Below are 17,882 nucleotides of genomic sequence, written 5' to 3'. Positions count from 1 at the left end.
GAAAGATGAGGACAGGGAAACCCAAACATGGCAACCATTCTATATGTATTCTTTAGGCTACGTTTAACATGTGTGGCATCAAAACATAATTATTTTCTAACGTTGACATGTCTGTAAATTGCCATCTAAAGCCTAAAACCATGCCACAGTCATGAAATCATTTTTAATGAAGTCTGATAGTCTAGTCTGCGGTTATTTATTATAACCCAAAGGAAATTTTATGTAGGCATATGTGGCATAACATGGTAATAGCACTTAACTGTAATAGCCTGCCCTCTCTCCATTATCTTCATAAAGGGAAGATTAAACACAGCTCTATATGCAACTTGAGGTTGACTTGAGCAAAAAATAGACTTAGTGTGTGGTAAAAGGGTTTTATCTGTTCTCTGTGACTGCTTATTACTGGCATTCAGTGAATAGTGGAGAATGGTGGTTGTGTCTTAAACTGTGCACGCTCACAGTGGCACTGTGTTTATATTCACAAAGATAAGACAAACTCCTTTTTGTGTTGCCTGTCTTTCACCTAGCAAATGCTCACATACACAGCAAGTGATATCTTTGTGTTGTACATTCACACACATGCACATGCACCCACACAGACACAAGAAACTTTTAAAGTGAAAGCTTTAAGGAGTGGCATAAAGTAAAAATTCACTGGGGAGTCCATACAATACCCCTCATGTTTTCCCCTGAATGTTAAGGCCTTTAAAATATGCAATGAAGTCTACAGAAGAAAAGCTGGAAAACTCTATCTTCAACCTATTAATCATTAAGAAAAAACGCCTACTCTGATACGGAAGTGAAGACACGCGACAAATTCCAAACAATGCAGAGTGAAATAAATAGGCTTGCTGACCCATTTTACCAGTGCCTCATTCACTCATTGTTTGTGCTGAATGCCTGTGTGAGAGAGACTTCAGTGACTTCAGTGAGAGAAAAGGGAAAATAGATACAGATGCATATAAAATGCTTGCACAAATGCATGCAGGTGTCTGTTACTGTAATATACTGTATGTGCAGCATATGTGTGTCTGCATGCCCATTTTGCATGCACTCATTTTGTACAAGCATGTCTGGGCTGATGTAATGCAGAGGCTTGCTTTGTCCCAACAATACCCTCCTTCAGTTTCTTTGCGGCCCCTAGTAAAGAAGCAGAGCCTTTGTGCGTCTGCCAGCCTTCCAGCCTGGGTCCTATTGTAAAACTGAGCAAACCGGTCTGCTCAGGCGATGCACTAACATATAGGACAGGGACAGGGGACATGCAGAAAAGAAATGGGGAATTTACAGAGCAAAATTGTTTGGGATGGTGGGGAGGAGCAAAAGATGCCTTGCACAGTGAGGAAGACAAAGTTGGAATGATAGAGGAAAGGAGAAAGATATAGGACTTTCATTGTCTGTGTACGTAAAATGGAGTGACTCACATAATGTTTTTCCTCCTTGTCTCCACCCGTTTCCTTCCTAAAAACCACATACCTTTTCATTGTTATTACCCATATCAAAATATTCCTTGCCAACGCTAGCCATAACCAGCCACTCTTTACTTATGTGTCTCTACTTTCTCCTATAAACACCATTTCTTGTTTTAGAGCAATTTTTTTAGCTGTGAAGAAGTGAGGTACATTAAATGCAGCTTCCCTGTAACTCTGTGACGCACACGTATGCAATAGTTGAGAGGACGAACAGACGACTTCCAGTAAAGATTTCGGCTGCCAGGACTTCCTCACTGCTTCCCAGCAGTTCAGAGGAGTAGCACAAGGTCCTCCAATCTCCCTCCCCCAAATATCTCCCCTCCTCTCCACTCTGCTTGTTGACTCAGCTCCACAAGTCCTGCTATCAATTTACTACCCCTGTCAAAGCAGGAGGCCCAGGCTTACCGTAAAATACCCCCTCTTCTGGTCGACACGGATGACTGAAAATGGGGGGAATGGAGAGAGAAGGAGAGAGGGCTTGATTTAGTGTTTAAAACAGGACTCTTTCCCACTGGAATAAGAATAAGAAGTGTCTTGAGCAGGGCACGGCCTCTATTGAAAACAATACACATCAAGAACCTGCACAACATCAAGTACTGGGAGACAACTCTATTTCAAAAAGAGCATTGACAATGAGTGACAGTGTTGGTTTTGGAAATATACATCACACCTGACTCACTGACTGAGCAGTATCAGTCAAAATCAGACGTCATGCCTCTGTTGTCTTGACTTCTCAGCTGGCAACATACCTGACCATCAACCCCACCCTCAGACAGCCACCCTCCAGCATGCTTGTCATCACAGTTGGTATGGCAACAAAACCTTTATCAGTCTGGGAATAGGTAAAACTTGTTTGTGATTCATAACCATTATAAATACAGTGTTATAATCCAAAAACTTGCAATGTAATATGAGACATCAACAAAGAATACAATGAAACTTTTTTTTCTTCACTATTGAGTCTGTTTATTTTAATGTCCTGGAGAAGCTTTCTGTTGCTCTAAAGAAACCCACCATTGTCACTGTTACCCTCAAAGAAAATTATAATACCACAACAATCGCGGGCAATGTTTTACCACAGTATGCTGCATCTCATTGGTGAGCTGTTACTTAATTTATGCCATGTCAGAGCACAAAGAAATATTTGTGCTATTTAATTGCTAATATACTTGAGACTTCTGTCACAGCCTGAAAGTGTGATGTAACAGTGAGGTAGCCTGCTGTTTAGATAGCATATAAACCACACAGTGCACCACTATGCATGTCTGACGTTTCAGTTTATGACCTTCCTGTTAAACACATGAGCTGTTGTGGATAACATCTGTTAATACACACTTAGCACTAATAGACACCTGAAGTTGATTCAGAAGCAAACAGAACTGGTGCAGTCGACAAAGTTTACATAAAAACAGAGTTTATTTCTTGGTGTTTCAACATTTTGTATTCCTTACTTTAGCTTTGTTGGCAACATCTGCAACCTGTTTTGACCATATAATAAATGTGTGTTTCCTGCTGTAATACACAGCCTCTTCTATGGGCCATTAAGTCTAGGTGCTCTATAAAACTACTTACAGGAAGAACCAAGCAAGCATGTTTTAGCTCCTCTCTGTATGGGGTGTTTGTAGCAACCTTGGGAAAGGACATATGAGCTCAGTTTATAATTCCTAAAAGCCAGTAAAAATACTTTTTTTCACAGTATTCAGAGTGTGAAAACTACATGTAATATTTAACAAAAACATACAAATACATACTATACATACATCTGCTACAAATGAGTATATTGGTGATATAGTTAGTTGAAAATGTGTGTCCTTGCTTCCCCCCTAAACACACTGAAAGAAAGCATTCCATAGTGACCCACTGAACTTTGACCCTCTGGGCGTCCACTCACTCTTTTGTGAGCTCGTTTCCAAAGCAACCAGCTCATGAAGAATGATGGATGTTTTTGTCAACCTGTCTGGATGTGTTTATAACTCAGATAGTGTCATTGTCACTTTTCATGTCCTCCTTTTCTCTCTACTCAGGGAATGTCACTTCTCATTAGATCAGTGTTGTTAGTGGTCTGTGGCACAGAGCCTGCCACAAAAAATACACAAAGCTTGCAGCTCAATACTTTGATTTGAGCCTCCAACTTCAGTCTATTGGCATATATGTGTGCAAGGAGCATTAGTGAATCATTCACCAAGAGTCACGAGTCAGGTCACGTTAAGGAATACATTTCAGGAGTGAGTAGGTTCATAAGAACAAATTTAGTCTTTTTCCAAGATGTATGCATTTGGCTCAAGGTGTATTTCAATTGCAGATTTGTTTAAAAAATGTTTGCTTAGAAGGACCGAACTAAAGATGGTACTTCAGACACTATCAGGTGCTGCTTAGAACAGCTTTTGACACAAAACAATGAGTGAAATAAAAATGGAACACATTCCCAAATGTAAACCATGGCTTCAGTATTTATTTAATAGTTTCAAACATACCACACAATATTACAAAATATTAAGTGCTGCATGTCATAAAAAACAGTAAAGCCTTCCATATGAAGACCAGTATCAACTTCCAAAAAACAAGTCTGAAAAATAGGTATAAATACAAAACAATTTATGTACAAATACCAGAAAAATAATGCTCATTGAAAAAACTACAAATTCAGAATTCACATCTTCTAATCTACATTGTAAAACCACGCGCACACAAACACACCATGACACATGACACCCTTTCCCCAAGCTGTCAAATACACACACAAACACACGTTTTTCAAGTTTTGTTAGGACAGGACAGCTTATCTCTGCAGTGTAGAGGGAAAGCCAAAAATACATCAGTATGAAAATCAAATTTCCAAATGTCTAAAATGCCTAAAAAAAAAGTTGAACAGATAAAAGTCACAGCTGCTCTGACCTGGGGTGCATGTCTTTGACATTTAAAAAAGGGACACACCACAACATGTGGCAAAGCATTCATTGACTTAAAATCTGAACAGTAAAGATATCAATTCCTTATTGTTTCTGTTGCTATTTAATCAACAGATCATTTTAGATTATTTTAGAACAAGAGGAAAACAAAACAACTCCTCTAATTAATTACATCAATTAACCTTCCTTTTAACAATTCTGCAACATAAATGTTCCATAGAATTTCTTTTTGGGGATATTTCCTCAGAAATACAATAGTAATTGTACATTACTAAACCACAAATCATTTAAAATAATCAATTAAAATTAGACTCATTACACTCACATCCATAGAGGAGGAACTGGATTTGAAGCAAAGCTGCCAAACCAACAAAAGAGTGTTATTCTCTTGCTCAGTCAGAGATTATACAGTATGTGTTCACTAATTATCCCATTATCAGTCATTAACTCTGGGTCCTGATTCAACTGTCACAACCCGCTTATTTTGGCATGCAATGCAGTGCCAAACAGGCCTGACATAAAGCTTAAGGCAGGTGAGAGAAAACCTGATCAGACAGAGGCATTAGCACCTTCAAAATCTGCTGTACGTCTAAAACTATGCTCAGACTTCACACTGTTAATATTGTAAAGATGTAAACACTTGTGTATCTGCAAGGATGGGCTTCACAGCTTAATTTGATCAGTGGTGAAGATACTAGGACACTTCAAAACACACTCTGTGTATAGTTCTTAATGGCTTTAGCTGACTCTTATCCAGTGATTGAATCCTGTAAAGCTGCATGGCAGTTAAAGCTGGAATAATACAAGGCTGCCCCCTACGGGCCAAAGAGTGGCACAAACATTTAGACTTTGGAAACAAGGAAGACAAAATTCCTGAGTTGTCACACTGTAAACACAGCCTAATACCAAAATGCATCTTCTTTTTTGCTGGTGATGTGATGTGCATAATAATTCTTAATAACCTTTATCTTAGCGAAATTTGTAGCAGAATCTATGTGATAGAAAATGTAGCAAGAAACGTGACATGAACTCCAAAACAATCCTCAGTTTATAAACTGTATTTCCTACTAGTTAAGGAGAACACACATCACAATCAATCTAAGCCTCACACCTTCCTCCCAGTTTGATAATTTTACATCATTATGTACAAATGTTTTTTCTTTAATCAAATAAACACAAGAGGGCAAATTGTCCTTTGGAATTATTCATATTAAAACAGGCATGGCAAAAACATAGTGATGGCTTCATAGTGTAATATTAGGCATTCAGTTAAATACTCGCCCTCCTTCCTCACTATATTTCCTTTCCCCTCCTTAATCTATACCTCAGCTCTTCAACAGATCTCCAAGATCGTAAGTATCAAAGAAATCTGACACTCCCTCGCCATCTTCTAGGCTCCAGAGGTAATCGTCGTGGTCCAAGGGTGGAGAGAAACTGACAAAGGGGGTGTTAGGGTCTGCGGTAAAGGAGGTGCAAGGGAGTTGGTCCTCCGTCATCTGGAGGAGGCTAGGGGGCAAACCCAGCAGACCTTCTACGTCCAGCAGAGAAGAAGTGGACGCTGTAGCGGAGGAGGCGACTGGGGCTGCTATAGACAAGGTGGGTGTGTAGAAGAGAGGAACAGGGCAAGAGAGGTGGGTGAGTGTGTGAGTAATAACTGCAGAAAAGAGCACAATAAAAAATCTAGCTCATGTACCTCCAACAGCCTCTCTGAGGATCTCATTTTCAATCATAAACTCAAAACAGATCTTTACCTTTTGCACTTACATTTTTCATGTTTTCTTTTTCATTTTGATCTTTTCTATTTATATTTTCAATAATCGTGCCATTTTATCGTCACCTTTGAATGCCCTTCATTGTTTTATTGCTTTTATTTCTTCTAGTAATTTTAGTATTCAGTTTTTAAAAATATATATTTACAAGTAAATACTTGTATGGTATTAAAATATATTAAATATGCAAAGTAAATTACATTTAGTTGATTTATTCATTGAGAAACTACATTGTACATTTTTACAATTGTTGTTTGAGTGTATGCTCATCAAGTAAATACCTTAAATAGGAAAGGAGCTGTACATGACCGGTACATAGATACAATCCCGGCCTCATACATTATACAATAACAATGGATATTGTTATTACAACCATTCTAATACAATTAGTGATAAGTAGTTCATCTAATAATCATTTAATTAATCTATTGGGGCTTCAATATTGATTAAACTTAACACTGGTTAATTTATTTTCTCTAAACTTGTGTTTGTGTTGTAGTGTATCAAGTGTTGCATGTATGGTATACTGTGTCTGTCTTAAAGCTGATGCTCCCAGTGTGGAAATAAAGTCAGAATCTGCTTACGTTCAATAGGCTCCTCTTTGATGCTATAGCTTGGTGGTGCCATCAGGGTTGTAGCTGGTGGGCCGAGGGGTTGAGGGAACTCTTTTTTAGGCGTGATAGCACTTTTAACAGGACTAGCGTCTTCAAGACCCTCCTCTGGACACAGGTAGACTTCAATGGGGCCATTCTTACTCTTTAGATAGATCTGTAATGACCCTTGCTGTAAGGAGAAAGAGCAATCAGTGTGAGTTAAACTGCGTTTTTGTATGCATGCCCATATGCTTAAAACATTTGAGAAGCATTTCATCTATCTTACAGAAGCAATGACACATAATAGAGAGAAGGAAGAAACACAACACGTTAAGTAACAGAGATGTGCTCTCACCCCTGCAGTGTCTGGCACCTCCAGCTTGGTTTCAGCAGGGGCCTTGACAGCAATGACTGTCTGGTCTCGGAGAGTGCCAATGGATCGGATGTCTTGGTATGTCACATAGCCCAATGTAAAATGTGTGGTCAAGGGTAACAACAGCTGAAACTGAGTGGATATTTGCAGGAATACAGAAAATCAAACACAGAGGACTATCAGAGGAGAACGCAGATAAACACACAGCTGCTTGGAAAGGATATCTCTGATTGTCTTTATATTCAGTTAGCTGTTTGAGCTGTGTGCTGCTTGAATGGATTAGTTCATCCAGAGATCTCTCTGCCTTCTCCAGGTCTCCAAGCTCTTTCCTCAGGGCACGTGCCTTCTCTCCTCCACCTGCACCACCCTCAAACACATCTCCAACCCTGCAAGAACACAAAAACACACCATTTTAAGTGGGGTGGTCTGACTGAAAATGACAATCTTCACAAGTCAAGGTGTTTATGATTGTGTCAGAGAGGTGCCAATGAAACTTATTCTTTATAATTTATTGTTCCATTTTTATCTGTAGTGAACTCTGACCTCTGATCAAGAGCCAATCAGATTAAAAGGTCCTCATTAAAAGGGTTTGCATCTACTTTTTTGAATCCTTATTTGCCTACTGTGTTAGTTGGAGCCAACCTTTATTACATAACGAATCAATATGTGTGCTGAATCCTAAAAGGCAAATAGTAAATGGCAGTCACTAAGAGAAGGAGCTTGTAACAACAGAAATGTTGATCTAATTAAATGGCAATGCATGGATAAAGGATTTAAAGGACTAGTGTTGAAAATATAGGGGGATGTAATGGCAGAAATTGAATATAATATTCATAAGTACATTTTCACTAGTCTATCACCTGAAACTAATAATTGTTATGTGTTCATTACCTTAGAATGAGCCTTTCATAACTACAGGGGGAGTGGGTCCTCTTCCACAGAGCTCGCCATGTTTCTACAGTAGCCCACAACAGACAAACCAAACACTGGCTCTGGAGAAGGTCTTCCATGTTTGTAATTTTATAGGGTCTCTTACACACTTTGAGGGGGAGAGTAAGGCCACAGGGTATACAGATGGTTGCAATCTGCAACCTCACCGCTAGATGCCACTAAGTCCTACACACTGGTCCTTTAAGTGGAGTGCATTCCTACTTGTGACTTTTAACCTTAACATCATTACCATTTCTAATAATTAATCTCCCTCTTCTCTATTTGTACTTACAACCACTGAATGTTGTTCTTGGACTTCTTTCGGATTAGCTGAACTCCCTCCAGGACATTGGTGATGTCATAGATGCGTCTCTTTTGGACCTCCAGAACCTCAGTGGCCCAGTTTAGGTCAAGAACTCCATCAGGGGACTCCGCAATCAGACCCACAAATTTCTTGGTGAGCAGGCCCAAGGAAGTGTCGTACCTCGTCCGCTCACCTGGAGACTTTGGAGCTGAGAGCAAAAATATACAGACGAAAGCAGAAGAGAGGAGAACAATTAGAGATAAAAGATAGTTATACACACAGACACCAACCTTAGTCTTGGTGCACCCTCAATATCTACCTGTAAAACCCACATTACATCTATATATATGTTCTAATCCATGGCCATATACTCACTTCTTGGGCTTGGTATCCTTGCTGCGATGCTGCATTTGCCTTTTGGTGTGCGGAACTCTGGGAGGTATAGAGGGTCCTCTAGATCCAGCTTCCTTTTGGCCTAGAGAGAAAAGAGTTCATGCAGCTCACATTAGAAAAATATGTAAGAACAACGAGGGTGTTTCTAATAGTTTGCAGTGTTTGCCATGACCAAACCATTCCGTCATCATTACAGTATGAATAATATTCCTCATGCCAATTGCCTCCCGGTCAATGGTCTGCTCAACAATCTTTTATCTCAGCTGCTTAACAAATCCCATTGACTTTAAATAATGGCGTATTGAGAGCTCAATCATGAGTATAAAGTGACTACCCCATTCACAGAACTGTGACATCAATGCTGGCAAAAGTGCTAAATAGGGGGTTGTTGAAAAGTGCTGTATCGTAAATGTGCCAACAGCCCTCAAGTGCAGGAACAAAACACCCCCCTCACACTTTCCCAAGCACTTCAAGAGGGGCTGAGCTTGTGTGTGTGTGTGAGTGTGTGACTGTGGGCGGATAGGGTAGGGGGCTGCTGATCGCCTCTCAACCTGCTGCCTACAAACACTAGGAAATCCCTGGAATCACTCAATGACCTCTCCTCCCCCTCTCAAGCCTCCCTATTTGTCTCTCTGAGTCTTTCTTCTAATTTAACACACAGACTCTGTCTCCTCACAAACAGATGGTTAACTATAACTATGATGTAAACCTAACCTCAAAAACACACATACACACAACCTTTGGATCCCAATAAAAAAACTCTATCTACACGTGATAATTATTCTTTCAATGACCTACATAGGCACAACGTCACGAAAGTGAAAGTCACACGCGGTTTGAGAAATGACCAACAGTCTGAGAACTCTTTTACAAGAAAGATGGGAGTGACAATTTTCAGGCGACACCTAAAAAAAAAAGAAGCAGAATTCTTGTCAGTGAATTGTTCACTTCAGCAAATGTTCACAGTGGGCAAGAAAGTTTGCAGTCAGTCTGTAATCATTCTCTTCGTCATGCAGTGCGGCTGGTGACTGAGTTAATGGGGCGTGAGATATCTCTTAGACACATCTGAGGCTGCTGGGTAGTTTGCAGCTTATGGTTAGTGACTTCAACTTTTTGTATTCGGCTTTCCTCCTTCTCCATTTATAAATACTTGGCAACAGTAATCACTTCTTGTCATTGCAGTGCACAAGTAGCTAGGGAGCTAATTGGTTTAGGCAACTGACTATTTCTGAGATGGGAAAAGTGATGAATTGCCCTAACCATGTGTGAATATGCCTGTGTGAGTGTGGGGAAAATGAAAGCTGCCATTGTCCCAGCATGCTCCCAGACATGTCCACCTGTTGACTAGCGACATCTGGAGCAACACAGCAAGTGTTTGAGCTGTTGTCAGCTTTTAATCCCTACCACATACAGACAGACATGCAGAAACATCAGCAGGGCACACAGGACAGGACAGTGACCAGCTACTTCTGCCAATATGGTGGCTGTTTTTATTTATTAAAGGGAAACTTTGAGATTTTTCAACCAGGACCCTATTTTCTTATCATTTTGCATTTCAGTAATGAGGACAACAATTTTTAAAATTGTCCATATATTGACAGAGAGTGGTTCAGCTGGCAGCCGTAACATGGGAAGCAATGTAATTATTTGGGGCAATTGCGCCTTGTCAATGTACATTTACAAGTCTCACTCAAGGAGAAGTCTGACTCTAAAATCTCACGAGAGTTAAGTTGTTGCAGGAAGGCAATGGTGGAAACATGAATGAGAGTTGAGGAGTGCTGGGAAGAGTTGTTGTGTTAGAGTACAGAAAGCATAGCTTAGTGTTATCTAAAAGATTTTCATGTCATGTCATGACTGAATAATTATATGATTGTTTAGCTGTCCTCCTGCAACAACTCAAGTCTTGTGACATTTCAGAGTGAGACTTGGTTAGACAATAAAAAAGAACAGATCAAGTTAACGGTAAAGAAAAAAAGTTTTATTTCTCAGTAATGTTCTATGATATTTTAAGACACTCATAATAATAATCTGAGCCTGTCAGTGGCAAAAACAAGCACTTTTAGAAGGCGTACATTTACAAGGTGTTGTAACCGGTTTCAAGCCTGCTGTGTTGACTGCTCACACACACTACGGGACCAATTTTAAAAATTGTTGCTACCATTTCATTTAGATAGAAAATGATGGGGAAATAGGTCCCAGTTGAAAAATCCAGAAGTTTCCCTTTAAGATAAATTGCAGAAGCAAAAGCTGTGTTTTTGTTGGCTCAAATGTATTAGCATACATTATCCACAAACCCTGAATGTTTGTACAGACTTTCACAGCAATACATCCAATAATTGTTGACATATTTCAGTCATAGCGCCATCCACACAGCATAACATTCACATAACATTACGTGATGGTTTCCTGGCCTATATATGCAGATCAAACTGCACCGTGTCTACCTAAGCCTAACCCTGTACAGGCTTGCAGGTCTACGCATTCTAAGTCACAGCCACAGGCATCGTGACATTTTGTAAGAGGGGAACCAACGGTTTCACCCTGCAGCTGTATGGTTTAGGGTGGGGGTTTGGGTGCTCCCTTTTGTGCATGAGGGATTTCTCTGGTGAGTCAACTTTATTACACAAACACCATTTCAAACAGTGAAAACAGGCTTTCTTAATAACCCTTGCTGTCTAAGAGTTTAGCTCAGAGATATGTTCTCATTTCAGGACACAAAACACCCTGATTTTATCTGGTCATTTGGAAAAGCCTTAGACAAAAAGCTGGGTATTTTGTGAGCTATAAGTATTATAGTGAGGAAAGGTTATTAATTTGAAAATAAATTCCCATGTAGTTACTGCGCAACAAGTCACTGTTTAGCCCTATTGCTCAGAGAGGAAATAGGAAAGGCCTGGACCAACTACACACTTAACTCTTTATCTCCTAATCGTTTGCTATAACCTCACCCTGCCGGCTTGCCCAGTTACACCCAAGAGCTGCACGTGGCTCTTTTGGTTTGCTCTGCATTCTTTGCTTGATTCCCGCCGTCCCTGTCACTGTGGTGAAATCTCCACAGCGCTTTTTCACACACAATGTCAGAGTCACGTGAAGGACTTCTGAAACCAGGCCTCTCCTTAAACCAACAAGCCTTGTCTGTCAGACTGCATGGGACTCAGATTCCATCCAAGTCAAGAACAAGTTACAGTATGCCTGCAAATAACTACTCAACTGTACACAAACACTCCACTACCACACCCTTTGGTAGTCCAAGAAAAACAAAAAAAAAGCTGCATTGCTGATGAGACTGATAGAAGGCGTCTCTTCGGAGGTAAAAGAGAAGGGTGGATCTGCCCATTTGGGGTTGGTGGTGAAGAAGGGGGGAGCAGGTTGCTTTGAAATGCAAAACTCCCCCTATTGAGGAAATTATACTCAAGGGTCAGCTCTGGCCTGAGGCTGGGGTAAAATAAGGTGACTGAGAGAGAGTAACGTGGAAAGTAGGTGCATACAGTTGGCTATGTGGCCAGTGTCACACCCAAGCTGCATCAGTCTGAATGGGGGCTCACCACAGGGGCTCTTTAGAATGAAATCAGAGGAAAACACAAGGCTCTGACCAGTCTCATAGAAGAGGTTTGACTTCCTACAAAAGCTGATATGAGTGCTCGTGCACTTTTGACGGATTGTGCACATTCCATGAAAATCTGGAAACGCACGCATGTGACAGAAGCAGGGAATAAGTAGAACATTGTTTCTGGTGGACATTATGCAGATGCAGCCTGGCCCCAAGTGGCATTTAGTTGTTGTAAATGCTGTATCTGAAAACAGACAAATTCATTCATCTGTAGTGTGTCAATGGTGGGGTTTAATTTGAAAGTAGCTGTCAGCATAGAGTAAAGGAAAGCCCCGGACTTTGGAGGGAGGGAGGCTGTAGTCCTGTAACACATTTACATCACTATAAAACCAAAAGGAAACAGTGACACAACATTATCAACAATTTACACACCCTGGTTACACGCCAGTCGCTGATACATTGCCTTTTACTACAGTCGGGGTGATTATTAAGTGAAGATGAGATTGCTGCAGCTCATTGTCAAACTTTTTTTTTTTTCATAGTGATCAGAAAAGCTTGTGATCTATAAATAAGCTTTTGGGGGGTAGAATCATGTACGATAGGGCTGTATAGCTTTGTTTAGCTTGCTCAGCTTTGCAATCTGAGAAAACCATCATGTTACCCAGCCAGTCATGATGTTGTTAAGGTTAGAGGAAATGAGCAATGTACATTATTTCCTGTTGGTTAATTCGTTCTGGAGACAGACGCAAAACCCAGAGTCAAGCTGCTGTGTCAGCAAACACACAGAGAAGACAGTCTGTCACTCACCACCATCTTCAAGTTCAGAGATGCTTTGAAATGATGTAGTAATATTACATGCTAGGCATCCACAGTCATGACAACAATGTAAACTACAAACCAATTGACTAACAATTCTTGAATTAGGTCTTTTATAGCATGTAAAGACAGGAATACTTACTGAATCAAAGTTTTCACAAAGAATATTTGTCTGCAGTGAACCTTTGAACCCAGTGAACAGCTACCACAATAATACTCTATGGCTAAAAAAATGAAGCTCAGTACTTTCTGTGCTTCTAAATGTTTGTATAAAGGAAGCCTGATGTGGATAAAATGTTTTAGCACGTGGAACACAACCCTGAATGACTCAAATATTTAAAAAGATTCAGATTTGTGTCAGAGACCACGAAGCTCCCGGAAAAAAACCCTAAGCCTGACACCCCTCAACAACCTCCCACCATACATGAAATATAACTGATGATCCTGTGGTGTAATGAGAAGGTTCATCCAGTCATTTAAGGGGAAAAAATGCAAGGTTTTCACATCAAATACTAGACTCAAATTATGAACCTGTGATATCATATATACTTAGATGTTTTTGAAAGGAGAGGAAGCATCAAAGGAAGGATGAAAAAAGATGATCAGCTCACTATATGTCTCTGATATTTTCTAGTGAAATTGGGACTCAAATGAAATTATAAGACCTGCTATTCTGATCTCATCAACTCCTTGTGTTTAGTTAGGTTAGTTATAACTACTTCTTAAACTGTCAGATTATTTCCCTCCTAGTATTGAAACTTTACCTAATTTACTGAAATTTTCAGAGGAAGTTTCATAATCACTTTCTGGGGCTCTGGGACTTTTGAAACCTGATCTATAATTTCAAAAGTGCACCACCCTTTTCTACCTCAATAAAACTCTTATTTTGTCTTTTCTTAATGTCATTTAAAAACAGAAGTTAACGTGATCACAGCAAATCCAAACATGAACAGTATGTATAGCCGGGAGCAAGAATAGACAGTGCTTTTATCAGCACTAAAACACACTCAGCATATTGGCTCCTTATCAGGAACTTGTCACTATCTCCTTATGATAGCATTTGTTGTAAATTTATAACAATAAACCCTATCAGCATCACATTGTACACTCCATATTGCTCTCAGCTAGTTATAGGTCATCTATCTGTCACACAAACTGGCCTCAACGCTTGATTAAAAAAGGATAAAAAACACATTTTCAAGTCAGCAAACATGTGACACAAACAAATCTAAGAACATTACACAGACTTGAATTGTAATTAACTTCACCTTGGCATATGATAAGCCAGGTGGTAGCCTATTCCTCACTTTACTTATGTCCAACTAATCCTCTTGTAGGGCCTATTAGTGAATACAGGCCCAAGGGCAGGAGGTTAACATGAGATTTGGAGACCCTTTACCCAATCTAACCCCTAACCCATTTAGCCTTACTCCAATTCACTAAAACTAGAGGGATTGCAGTGCTAGCTGGGCGAGGAAGAAGAGAGCAATATAACAAACAACAGCAGGTGTGAAGCGCTAACACTGACACTGCTGACTGAGGTGCAATCCTCTCAGATCATCAAGCTTTTCAAATAATCTTTCAGCTGTGAGAAGCCTACTGTTTATACATGGATAACAGCTCACACCTCCCATACATACATTTAAACAACTCATACAGTTGAGTTTTGCTTTGTATTAATGTTTTCCCCATCTGCTAACACACCAGTCGTTCAGGTTATGACCTCTGACCTCCACCTCCGTCCTGCAGTGACGTGGACAGGTTACACGGGTCCAGTATTGCCTTAATGACAGGTGCAGTTGGAACAGCTGTCATATTGGTGTGATTACAAAAAAAGCTGTCCAAATACAACAGACAACTCTGGGACAGTTCATGTCACATTGGAGGTAACAGATTGTAGAGGAAGTGGCTGAGCTACTCCTAAAATAATCCAATTTTTAGTTCCCACAATAGTTAAGCCGTGTTTACATTACTGTCTTCCATCAGGCTGATCATCACAGTGGCATTGTTTGATTGTGCCACTATCTCCCACTGCTGTAGGGGCCACTCATCCGTCCTATTCACAAGAGAGGGGCCCCAAATACTCTCCAAACACTACCAATAGCCCCCCTCCAACACCCCTTCCTCACTTCCCTAAAGCCACCAAACACACAGCGTCTGGTCTATAGCTACAGCTGGACTGCGGGAAAGATGTCACACAACTTAACTCAGCAGGCCAAGGGAGGACACCATTCATACTCTGTGTGTCCTATAGCAGTCACAGTGGCTCCTCTGTGGCTGATCACGTCAACACATATTTGAATGTGACCTAAACGCTATTAAAACATGCATACCAGAGGAAATCAGGAGTTATTCCGCCTACTCACAGACATACAACACCCTGTACTGCTCACTGCAGCGCTTATTAATTATTTAAAACGTTTGTATTTGCAGCACAGACTCAGTGTGTGTTTGATTCTTTACCGGCAGTCGCCCGGAGGATGATCTGATGGGTTTAGCCTCTGGTCCGTGGGGGGTTGAATACAGGCTGTTGGCTCTTTGTTCGGCCACGGCGGTGTTGCAGATCTGGGTGAAATACCCGGCCGGTACCGTGCTCATCGGTGGGCTGGACAGTCCGGTGCTGAAGAACTCGGTTTTCACTGTTCCGGTGGACAAAACCTTCATCTTCTGCTGAGTGCAGGGTAGCCCCATAGCTGGCCGACCCGATGCCGGAGAAACGCCTTTAGGCATTCGCATCATTTTCCCTTAGAAACTAAATGAAGGGACGTGAGAGGGGAGACTTGGTGTGCTGAGAGCTAAGCACACAGATTAATGCTCTGCAAAATGTTTCCCCGTTATTAGCAAGTGGCTGCTGCAGGTTTTCTATGAAGTACCCAGCGAATATAATAACACAGGAGCCAAGAGCCACTCATACAGCTGAAATTAACCGATTAAATACAAAATGCATGAATTTAACATGCAAATAAATGCCTATTTTCTATCAATCTATACTCAGTTAATACAGCTGACTGGTCGTTGTTGATATCCTTTGTCCGGTGACAAATTACAGAGGACACTTGCCTATAAGTTATAAAGCATTACTCCCTAAATAGATACACAAATCGAAACATCCAGTATATTAAAGTCCAATACCAGAACGTTTCCAGGTCTTATAAAGATCTGGTTCCAGCTGGAGATTTACAGCTTATTATGACTCCCTCTGATGCGGAATCCGACCCGGTCTGTGACTCCTGTCCGTCCACCTCAGAGCTCCGCTCTCCATACAAGAGCTGGGGAAGAACGGCTTTTTTTTTTTAGCGCCAAACTTCATCCCGCGAAATTTAGATCTCCCGCGGTTAGAACTCGCCTCTGATTGGCTCATGGCACGTTCGGCTTGTCATATTTGCATAAAACAGTTGTATGCGTATGGGGGCGGTCTTCTTAAAGGGACAGTGGCCTAATTTTGGGACACAATGTTCTTTTATTGCCAGGCTGGACTTGAAACAACGACCACTTATATTTTAAATTTGAATGACGAAGAGCCCACTTTTGTACTGTCCAATCTATATAACAATTACATGTAATTCTAGAGCTTTGTTGTTGCTATGTTGATTGTTGTTATTACAGCTTATGATATGCACAAAGGTGAACATCTTGCATCATAAAGTAACACCCTAAGCTTCAACAACTTTGCCCAGTTGATAAATACAGTGTTCATGTTGGGTGTGGACATTTGTTTTAAACCAGAAGAACTTAGTTTTAATGCTAGTTTTTCAAATTAATTTACAGGGAAATTATGTGGGCTACTAGATATGTACAAGTGCTATTGGAGCATTCACAAACACCTTACTGTGAATTATTAATCAATCAATTCATTCATTAATTAATTAATTAGGAGTTTCCTTTCAGAGAGAAGATACAGAGTGCAGGATGAAACAGCTGGGCAAAGTTATGTATAACTTGGGCCATACTGAAGGAGCAAGCTAAGAAAAATGCTGGGACCATTATCTTCAAGGGGTTAACCCTTTTGGGTAAATGTATATAAATGAATGGTTATAGAAATTATCTCATTGGATGAATGAGAGGAAATTAGCTATTTTATTGTTTACTATCAATAATCCACTTGATGAAAGTGCCACAGGCCATAAAGTGGCAATTGTGTGGCCTGTTGCAAGGTGTTGCCAAGGATAGTTTGTATGTGATAATTGGATTCATTCAGTTCCACTCTTGCTTATTGGCTCAGAGGAGATATTGAAAGAAAACAACCCCTCCCCCATCCACAGCCACCCGACCAAGCCATATGACATGACCCCCATTGGCCAAGGCAAAGTAGACTCCCATCCAAAAGCAAGCCTATTGTCATGCCTCAATTGGAACTACATTTCATGTAAAATAATTAAATATAATCATGTTCACAATATGATAAATATGATTTGGTCACTTAAAACAGCTCTAAAAAACAGCACTTAAAGCACTAAATGTATAAATGACTACGAGTGAAGGAGAAAAGCTGACACAGTTGTCAGCTTATTAAACTGGATTAGATAAGATAATTCTTTATAGTCTCTTGGTTGAGAAATTTGCTTTGTAGATCATATTCTATTGTAATGTTAAGCAGAAGTTTGAGAGTAGAAAAACTGGCAAATTTTCACAGAGACCTCCACATAATGTTAAAATTGCCACCACACTCTATTTCTTCCTCTATTATACACTATAAAATTCAGTGCAACTGTCTTTGTCTCTGATATCAACTAGTAAAGTGTGATCTGAATTGTAAAATATGAATAGTATTTTGAA

The 17,882-nt window shown here is 40.2% G+C and overlaps 1 protein-coding gene across 1 annotated transcript; it reads right to left on the bottom strand.

Annotated features, from left to right (window-relative positions):
- Positions 1-5,578: 5,578 nt before the first annotated feature.
- On the bottom strand, positions 5,579-15,880 carry e2f2 (E2F transcription factor 2). The gene is made up of 7 exons (XM_053336248.1): positions 15,570-15,880; positions 8,723-8,822; positions 8,336-8,555; positions 7,338-7,499; positions 7,096-7,210; positions 6,732-6,930; positions 5,579-6,032 (listed from the first exon to the last, which is right to left on the bottom strand). The coding sequence occupies exons 1-7, from the start codon at positions 15,843-15,845 to the stop codon at positions 5,704-5,706; spliced, it is 1,401 nt and encodes a 466-aa protein (XP_053192223.1). The 5' UTR covers positions 15,846-15,880; the 3' UTR covers positions 5,579-5,703.
- Positions 15,881-17,882: the final 2,002 nt, after the last annotated feature.

The sequence above is a fragment of the Scomber japonicus genome, chromosome 16 (assembly GCF_027409825.1).
Source record: "Scomber japonicus isolate fScoJap1 chromosome 16, fScoJap1.pri, whole genome shotgun sequence".
Lineage (NCBI taxonomy): Eukaryota > Metazoa > Chordata > Actinopteri > Scombriformes > Scombridae > Scomber > Scomber japonicus.
The sequence above is the reverse complement of the archived record's forward strand: the minus strand, read 5'-3'. Positions and strand labels throughout refer to the sequence as shown.